Source organism: Poecilia latipinna, unplaced genomic scaffold (genome assembly GCF_001443285.1).
Source record: "Poecilia latipinna isolate Pla-1442-1.1 unplaced genomic scaffold, P_latipinna-1.0 Scaffold35, whole genome shotgun sequence".
NCBI lineage: Eukaryota > Metazoa > Chordata > Actinopteri > Cyprinodontiformes > Poeciliidae > Poecilia > Poecilia latipinna.
This window is the reverse complement of record NW_015112651.1, coordinates 383,556-393,370: the sequence shown is the minus strand read 5'-3', so window position 1 is coordinate 393,370 and position 9,815 is coordinate 383,556. Positions and strand designations below refer to the sequence as shown.

Below are 9,815 nucleotides of genomic sequence, written 5' to 3'. Positions count from 1 at the left end.
TTTGCTCAAGAAAAAAAAAAAAAAAAAAAAAAAGACAACTCAGAATAAAACACCCCAATGAACCAACTTTTCACCTCATGTAGCGCTGCTGCTACTGTGTGCTTAAAAACGGCCCTATCTTATCAAGGAATGTATTTCTCCAATCCGCCAATGGCTTGCTGTATGGTATCTGAAATCAAGCTACCAATAGAGGATTCCTAAAGTCCTGAGACAGGGAGCTCTGGATCTTTTTTTTTTGGTGCCCTGCACAAACCATTGAATTTGATCAAAGTAATGAGGAAACCATAATTCTCTCCCCCCACCTCACCCATTTATTCCAGTCTTGAGTCTCACATTCGACGTTCGAGAGCACTTGAGGGTGTACATCGGAGCACTGTTTTATTTCTAAATGATCTTTATAATTTAATTAGGTGTACGTGATGTGAACATTTGACAGGGCTCGTGCACATTTATCGCCCCCCCCAAATCCCACTCTCCTCCAGACTCAAATTAGCAGAGGATAAATAATTTAAAAAAAAAGTTAAATCAATTTTCTGCAGATATTTCTATTGAGGTGAGGGTGTGATGTGTAAGAATGGATGGATTGATAGATGGATAGAAAATGGGTAGATGAGAGGGAGGTGGATGAATGATCTTCAGGTTTCATGGATAGTTGGATGTATAGATGCTTGCTAGACAGGAATGGATGACTAAAGGGAGTAATGATGGGCAAAGACGGATAAAATGATGGGGAGATAGATTGATGAACAGATAAGGGGAACTTTTTAACACTGGAACAGTAAAATAAACTCCTAATATGGTGTTTCAGATCCAGAAATAATCTAAATCAAATCCTACGCTCTTCCAGACTGCACAAAATTCTGAACAAAAAAACAATAAAAAAAACAAAAAACAAAGGAGATGAAAGGTAAATCCGAATAAATACACTTTTTTATTTGACTGATTGACATGTCTGATTATACAAACGCCAACACCGGAGCTCTGAAATAACAGGACCAATCAGCGAAGACAATGACTGTACATTCTGGATGTGACCCTCTGACCCTCCCTCTGTTCCAACTCCCCCTCCTCCCCTTAAACCTTTGCCGCCACCCACCCCGTAAGGAGCAACTATTAAACTTGCAAATGCTTTTATCTTCTGTACAAGTAAAGCTCAGCCACCCCCACCCGACTGCTTAGCATTCCTTCAGTTTGCTGCACCGCCTCTTGCTGTATGTGTTTGGTAGCAGCACCCCAGCGGGTCGTTTGGCCAGTTATAGGACAAGAAACCTTAGCGTTTGCGTATCAATGTTCATTTATTATTTATTTTTTTTGTATTTCTCAATTAAGTCTGGTAGTGTAACAGATGCAGCTGGTGTAATTGTAGTGTATGACAAATGGTAATGACGTTTCCCATTTGGTAGTGAACAGCCCAAAAATCTCTCGTAAGAAACGGGTTCTGGTCGAAACTTTCCTAGTTATCCTCTATCTACCCACATTCTTATACTTTTATTCACGCAATCACACATCCATACAAGCGAGCACACACACACACACACACACACACACAAATACTGGTATGTTTTTCCCTTCATCTTAAAAAAAAAAAAGACAATTTGCATTTTTGTTTCTTTTTTTTTTGTCCCCCCATCTGGTGCTTTTTGTACAATAAACACACCGTCCCTTCTATTTTACGCTAAGTGCAGTTTCATCAACATGCGCCCTCAGCATTTATACTGTAAACTGTACCGTCACAATAAGTTGGATGCATAAAACATCCTCACTGTCAGTCGATCCTTTTTCACCCTCTCACTCCAACTGGACCCCGGCTTTCCCCACAGACACGTACTTGCATGTAACAGTGACATAAACTTGTCCTTGGTGTAACAGCTGAGAAGACAAAAAAAAAAAAACGAGGGGGGCAGGAACAAGGTGTGGGTGAGGGAAGGCGTAAGGGGGAAGAGATGGCGAGTTCTTCTCTTCGAGAAGAAAGCGATGAGAACGACGGTATCTGTCCGCCCCATCCGCCCCCCCCCCCCCCGATCCCGCCCTCACCGCGTTCTTTATGATGAAGTGGAGGCTGAAGGTGGAGGAGGGAAGAAGAGAGGTGGATGGAGGTGCAGAGGAGGGAATAGAAGAAGGAGAGCAGGGGAGGGCGGGGGGGTGAAGTGCGTCGCTCTTCATGTGTCCTGGCCGTCGGTGGCGGCGGTGTCGTTGGCATTGGACAAGTCCGAGTCAGTTTCCCGGTTGGATATGCGGTCCAGCTCTGCCTGGACGTCGCTCAGTCCCAGCTTTGAACCTGAAGTTTAAAAAAAAAAAAAAAGAGAAAAAAAATTGCTACTACACTGTAGAGGAGTGAACACTGACGCAGTTTTTACCCACAATGCGATAAGCCGTGTTTCAAATGCACATGATTAAAATAAGAAGTGGGTGAAACTAGGACAGCAGTAGTCTGGCTTAATTTGCCTCCTTAGCCCTAAAAGGTCTGATTATCATTCTGAATGGATGAGAAGAAGCACTACCGCAGTTGCAGTATTGTTAATTAGGCCGTTTTTCTCAGATTAATGCAAACATCTCGGAAGGCTGCTGCACTTCCAGTGGTCTCATTGTGTCTGAACTCATTAGCAGAAGGAAAGAGCAGCTGCTGTTGCATCGCTGCAGCTGAGAATAACAGCCAACACCGACAGGAATAATCCCAGAACGGTAACAGGAAATCAATAAAAAGCCACAGAGTGTTGCAAAGAAGCTGGACATGATCAATTCCAGCCTGATTTATCTGACATATAGCGCCAAGCAAGTGGAGTATTTTATAACCTTTTTCCACTTTTTGTCACACGTTTGCATTCAGACGGTTTTGCTGGACTTATGAGGTATCCATTTATTTTTTCACATCTGAAAATTTTCTTAAAAATTGAAATTGGAAAAAAATAGCTTACACTCAATCAGATGTAACGGAGGGAGTCTGAACCGCAATTCTCACATAGATTTAGGTCTGAACTTTAACTTTTCCGTTCTAACACATGCATACAAACGCTCTAAAAAAAAAAAAAAAAAAAGCGTCCATTGCAGACAAACACTTCCACACAGTATTTTAGTTTGGTAGACTTCCACATCCTAAACTTAAGAGGATACGAAGACCAACTGCTATTAGCATTTTGTGTTTGACTGCATACAACTCAGCAGTCAAACACACAGCTAAAATATATCTGATGCCAAATGAGAAGATGTAAAAAACAGAAATGATAGTCAAGCATTTTCATTGACTGATCAAGAAAATGTTCATAAAGAAGTAAAAAAAAAAAAGAAGAGACTTTGCAGACTCTGTAGTTGTGGATAGGAGAATACCTAACCTTAACAAACAGCTAAATAAGCCTGATGCCATCTGATGTGCGGATGGGAGAAGTTTCAAGATAATTTATGCAACAGAAGAGGACATCTGGTTCTGATCAATGTCTGTCTCCAACAACAGCAGTGTAGTACAGAGTCAACGATGTCTGCACTTGGGCTTTCAGCACATTCCGTGCTGCTTGTTGCTCCTTCACTGTGTTTTATTCTTAGAATCATGTGCATTTACTGATGCAGATGTTAGTGATTAGAAATAAATTCCAACGTGCAGACAAGACAAAAAAATTTAATAAATAAATAAATACTCCAAAAAGAAAGAAAAAAATATTTTTGGCAAGCAAAGAGGAGCAGGGTACGAGAAAGGGGAACATGCAACGACTGCGTATCATTCATGTCTTTTTGCCTTTATGCTGATGATGTCATTTGAAATGACTGGATCTGCTTTGTTGTAAAATCCAATTTGCAACTAAAAATGTAGCTATGCAAAAAAAATAATCAAATATTTTAGTTGTAATCTCGTGATTTTCTTGCTTTAAATTAATTTTAGTAAGATAAGTTAATTGCCAAAAAAAAGGCATTTTTGACAAAAAAAAAAAATATGTAGGTGATATAAATGTTCCTCTTATGACGCTTGGGACAGACAGTCAGAAGAGGGAGGAGGGTTTGATTTAAAAAAAAAAACAAACAAAAAGAAAAAAAACAAAAAAAAAAGGCGAGCAGCAGTAAATGAGAAATATCTTGCTCACACACACCTTAACGTGGCCAGCATCCTCTGACTAGTGCATACACACATTATAAATGGAGTGGAGAACAAGTGGGAAAGTACAGATAACAGACAACAAATGGGAGCTGAGGTGATGAGGCGTGACTAAGGACGGAAATGTTTTTCCTCAAGCACAGTTGTCTAACAAGTCACACTGAAAAAAAACAAACAAACAAACAAACAAAAAAAAACAAGGAAAAGTGAGAGGCTTCATGTTCTCACCTGATTTCCGTACAGTTCCTGGAGTGTTGTTACCACCTGGAGTCCCGGGGCCGCCTGTCCCGGCTTTCTTTGTCAGTAGACTGTTGAAGAAATTGGCCAGCACACCCTCGCTTGTCTGACCTGCCGGTGTGAATAATTAAGGACAGCATTTATGTAGCGCAAAAAAAATAAAATAAAGAAAAATAAAAATAAAAAGAGAAAAATGCAGAGACAAGGAGAGCGCAAGGAACAAAGACAGATGAGTTCACACCTGACTGTGGCATTGCGTTGGCCACGTTGGCCGCTGCGGAGCGATTGCTTGTTCTCGGGGAACCTGTGGGCGCCCTGCTAGTCGTGTCCTATAGATCAAAACAACAAAAATCACACATATGGCCACTCAGGAGGATTCCCTTTACTGGAGCCAAAGGGTTTTGGGGGGGAAAATAAATAAATAAAAGAGCCACTCACCACTGGTCGCCCTGCTGTTACAGCGGGCTGTTTGGCAAGCAGCGTCTGCAAATCAGAGGACAATATGCACAGTCCCACCAATTAGCCCCTAATTAACATATGAAGACAGATTTAACTTTTGTGCGCCCCCAGCACGCTTTAGCAAAGTGGAAATGTTTCCTGACCTGCAGCTTTACCAGAAACACTTGGTCATCTTCTGCTTGAATCTCTTTTTCATGGACAATCTAGAGAAAAGAAAAGGGAAAAACATTACAGCCTGCAGCTTATTAGATCTGGGGTGCACCTTACAATTGCCAAAAGTCAGATGCATTGAGTTTTTGTGCGATTTAGTGCGAACCGATTGTCATGAGACGTTTTCTTAAATGCAGTGTGAGCATAATTACAGCTGTTCTGTGAAGGCTTCATATGCTTTTTTTTTTATAGAGAAGATTAATGAACAAGCATCACTGAGATGCGACGTCAGGGGAAAAACTGTGGCAAAATTTAAAGCAGGGTTCGAAAACAAGTTCCAAGCCTTGGACATGCCACCATTTTAAAAAAAAAAGAGCAACACATCTGCACACCCAGGACACGGACGTCGACATAAACTCACAGGCTGAGAAAGGAGAGCATCAGACAAAACAAAAACAGCCAAAGTAGCTGTGGTAGCTCTGGAGTAGCTGCAGAGATCCACAACTCTAGTGGGAAGATCTGTTGACATGGAAGCAATTCGTTGGGTAATTCGCAAATGTGGCTTTTTTTATGGAGAAGCAGCAAAAAGAAAAGGCACCGGTAGAAGAAAACCCCAAGAAGTCCTTGCTTGAAGCCTCCGGGGTAAACACTTCCAAGATAACATGGTTTCCGCAAAATGTCTGGTCTGGAAAGCGAGGTGCAGGGTCATCCTCTGAACGGACAGCGAGAGCTGTGAAATCTGTTCAGTCTGTTTTTTTTTATGTTAGAATGGCCCCAGTCAAAATCTAGTCCTAAATCTAATTAAAAACCCGCAGCAAACCTTCAAATAAAGATCTTCACAGATGCTCTCCATCGAATCTTGAGCAACTTTTCTGAGAACTGGCAAATACGTTAGCCTTTAGAAGTGCGAAGCTGGTGAAGCGTTCCAAGACTCGCAGCTGTAATTACGGTCCAAGGCGCTCTACAAAGTATCGCGTCAGTAGAGCTAAATGTAAATAAACACCACTCTTCTCGGATTTTGATCTGTAAAAGTGTTGAAAAGAGATTATTTTCTTCCTGTTTTGTAATTTTGTGTTACTTTTGCGTTGGTCAGATATCAGTACTTCCACAAGGCAACTGCCCCATTAGGTTGTTTACAGTCTATTGGCTGTAAAAATGTGTGACAAAAGCCATGATGCTCTTTTGTGAGTTTGTACCTTTCTAACTGGCGGTTTGACTACTACGTCCTCGTAGCTGTCATCTGATTTCAGCGTCTGGAAGTTCTCATGAAGTATAGCGATCTTTTTCTCGTTATCCCAACCTGACGGACTGGCAGGAAACGGGGGGGGGGGGGGGGGGTTACAAACCAAACCAAAAGGAGATCCTGTCGTCCTCCGGGAGAGGAACCGTACGAGCTTACATGAAAACGGCGTCTCTCTCCACCACCTGAGCCGGGCAGTGGAAGGGAAAGCCGTAGAGTCTGTGAACAAGATACTTGTAAAGGATGTCCAGGTTTTTCATCTCCTTCACTGACGTGTAAAGCAAAGAGGCGCCATCTGAGCGCACCGTCAAGGCTATTCTGAACAAAGCAATTACAGCCTAACAGGGGCCTGAAAACCATGGTGACAAACATCTTAAAAAAAAAAAAAAAAAAAAAAAAAAGACTTTCAGATGGACCGATTCGAGCTTTGGCTCATCGAAATCCACTCAGAAAGGAATACAAATCCTGGACATTTTTCAAACAACCATTGAAAGCTTTTTTCTTTAAAAAAAAAAAAAAAAAAAAAACCTTGACAAGATAAAGCAAAACAGAAGAACAAATTATCAGAAGCAGTGACAGATGATCTGTTCATAGCCAAATCCTTGCACACAGAAGGGCACAGGTTTTTTTTACTATCATATCAACGAAAAGAAAAAAAAAAAAAGCTACTTCATGGGTAAACTGCTGAATGATCAGAAAGTATGTGTTGCAATCTAGCAGTGCTAGTGCTGTATATTCTGCTGCAGCATCAAGGGTGCAGCATTGTGTTAGTTCAAGGATACACTGCAGACAGAAATGTCTGATGTGGGACTGGATGAAGTCCAAGTGTTCGTCTCTGTAGTCGTGCTCCTTCTCCAGTGTGCTGATAGCATCGCACTGAGGACAGATAAGCAGGTAGCAGAAATCAGTTTGAAGGTTTGCCAACACATGCAATAAATCAGCGTTTATCCACAGCGTACCTTAAAGTAAAAGTTTCATATAAAAGTCGTCTCGGAGATAAGATTACGTACACTCATTGGAGTCTTGAATGAAAAACAACTTTACTGATTTTTATGAAAAAAAAAAAAATTGATCCGAGTCCGCAGTTTGAATTCATTGTGAATTTATGCTAATCCATAAAAAGGTCAGAATAATGAGTGCAGACTCTGCCATAGTTTTGGCTAAACGTTTGACCAGTCTCATTAGAACTTTCTACACTTAAATTGACTGGTTTTCAAAAACTCAGCTGTTGGCCACAGCTGGAGGTTAATGGCAGCCTGCTATGTCTCTTTAAAAACCCAAATGTTTCTCAGTTGCAAATGTGTGACCAAAACGATAACCCTCAAAATTTAAAGGACATAAATGCCAAGTTTTCTCAGGAACAAACTAAGAAAGCTGCTGGAACATCAGTGTCACCAATTATAGAAAAGCATCAAGACTAAGAGCGTACTGTGCTCCTACATGATAAAGCTACGTGCCTTCTGAACAAAATGTTTATTTAAAGAACAAAAAAAAAAAAAAAAACAAAAAAAAAAAGAAACTATTTGGGAAATTTACCCCAAAAACAACAGCTAGATGGTTCATTGAAACCTACATCCAAAAAGCAACCACATTACATGAAAGCCTGCATGTACTATTCTGAAAGTGTGTGGAATAAAAACAATTCATAATAAATTCAAAGTGCATCCTTTACTTCTTTTAAAAACCTATTAACTTTAGTGCTGATAGCACTCCACCCTAAAAAAATAAAAAAGTTCCAATGCAGCACTTTCTGACCAAAACCGTACGTAAAGACACACTTTGGAAAGTTTGTACCTTTGTGCAAACCACCACCACCGGTATTCCTAGGTTGTGTGTGAGTGTGTTGTCCCCCAACGGCAGCAGCACGCCTTCCTCCTCGTCACTCCTCCTCTGTGGCGTGCCGTCCTCTCCGCTGCCCGGCTCCGTGTACTCCTGAAACTGTTTTACGACTAAAAACCATTAAAAAAAACAAAGTAAGGTCAACATTTGAAACACAGGCACGTTCTGAAACATTCTTTAGATAAAACTTCAAATAAGACGTGCTTCTGTAAAGACCGCTCCCTTCACTCCTCCCAGTTGACTCACTTTTGTGTTCCAGCTCCCGCAGCTTTTCTGGAGCGACTCGGAGTTTGTCGATGTGTTCCCTAGCAACGGCAGCCCACTTCTGAAGAGAGTCCAGGGCGTTCCATGGTCGTGACATGTCAACTGTTATCAGCAGCAAAGTGTCTTCAATGGAGCCCACTGGGACGGCTACTCCTTGCAGGCCTTTGTGGTAGAGGTCTCCGTCCAAGACCCACGCGTTGCATCGAGTGTAATCTAAACAAACACACAAACTAGGTCAATATTTAAAAACTGGTCTTGATACGCTGTACTATTGGTGTGATGGAGATTAAAAAAAAAAAAAAAAGAGAATCTACAGTCTGGTTACCATCAATGTCATCATCGTGAACACTGAAGTAGAGATATTCCAGGCCACGCCCTTTCATGTACTCCTCAATACCTTGTAACTTTGCAACCAAGGTGGTCTTCCCCGAGCCCACCTCACCTAAATACAGGAAATAGGTGAATAACATGGATCCCATACGGACAATCAATCACACCATTTGATTCAAATTTACATTTCAATGTTTTTTTTTTTAATTTATTTTAAAAAAAAAAAGCTTTAAGATTGAATAGTGGTCAAGTTAAAAAGTGACTGACCTCAACCAACATTTTGCAGCTGGTAAGGATGAAGAACTTTTAATTTGCATCCTTTTATTCACGTACTGTAGTGTGCTGTCAAATACTCCCAGTTAATTGTTAGAGAGGGGTGCTACAACTTTAAAGTGTCTATTAAATCTAACGTTTCATAGTATTCAGATGGCCAGAAAGAGTATTTTTATATCCACGTGTAGTGTAGAATTAATGTCCTTAGTTTTGTTTATGAAATATATAAAGACATTACTTTTTGAAGTTACAGCTATGTATTAGGGTACCAAAAGCAAGGGTTGCTTTGTCTAGAACAGAGGTCTCATTCTCTTGTGGCCCCCACCGTGATATGAAATTATAATATTAGTGCGGCCCACAGGGTGAGCGGACATCTGAAGGAAGTCCTGCCCGCAGTTTCTCGTCATGGCTGACATTCGGTGCTAGGCTAAGCTACACTGACTTCATGCACACTACGCTTGTAACAATAGTGCGGCGGGTGATGGAACAGTCCGGTACCAGTTGCCCTTCCCTGCAGTCGCCATTCCGGTACTTTCTACCATTAACAAATGCCACGATCAAACGCAGAGAAAGGCGACTGTTACCGGGCTGTTCGTCAACCGCCGCGCTGTTGTGACAAGTAGAAGCGGTAGTGACGTCACGCGTCGAGAGTTCTCCACACGTTGCTAGCTGGCTAAAGACTTCTGTGAAACGTAGAACAAGAGCGACGCCAAGTGGAATAAACTTAGGGTGCGTTCACACTGCAGCCTGAAGTGACCCAATTCCGATTATTTATTTGACGTAATGCGACCTGTATCTGATCTTTTCATGACAGTCTGACCAGCACAGGTCGGATTCTTTTCGAATGCGATACGTATTTGATTCAAATGCGACCTAAAGTCCAGGCCGCATTCATCCGAACTGAATTTCACTGATTCTCAACAAATTTTCCGTCCTGATACG

The 9,815-nt window shown here is 41.4% G+C and overlaps 1 protein-coding gene across 1 annotated transcript in view; it reads right to left on the bottom strand.

Annotated features, from left to right (window-relative positions):
- Positions 1-912: 912 nt before the first annotated feature.
- Positions 913-9,815, bottom strand: part of dync1li1 (dynein, cytoplasmic 1, light intermediate chain 1) — a 14,013-nt gene continuing 5,110 nt past the window's right edge. The window contains exons 3-13 of the mRNA XM_015043140.1: positions 8,596-8,712; positions 8,253-8,483; positions 7,962-8,116; positions 6,950-7,043; positions 6,327-6,462; positions 6,124-6,235; positions 4,921-4,980; positions 4,757-4,801; positions 4,560-4,647; positions 4,310-4,429; positions 913-2,278 (exon numbers count right to left, since the gene is read on the bottom strand). Coding sequence (XP_014898626.1) covers positions 2,160-2,278; positions 4,310-4,429; positions 4,560-4,647; positions 4,757-4,801; positions 4,921-4,980; positions 6,124-6,235; positions 6,327-6,462; positions 6,950-7,043; positions 7,962-8,116; positions 8,253-8,483; positions 8,596-8,712 — 1,277 coding nt within the window. The 3' untranslated portion in view covers positions 913-2,159. The remainder of the gene's footprint in view (positions 2,279-4,309; positions 4,430-4,559; positions 4,648-4,756; positions 4,802-4,920; positions 4,981-6,123; positions 6,236-6,326; positions 6,463-6,949; positions 7,044-7,961; positions 8,117-8,252; positions 8,484-8,595; positions 8,713-9,815) is intronic.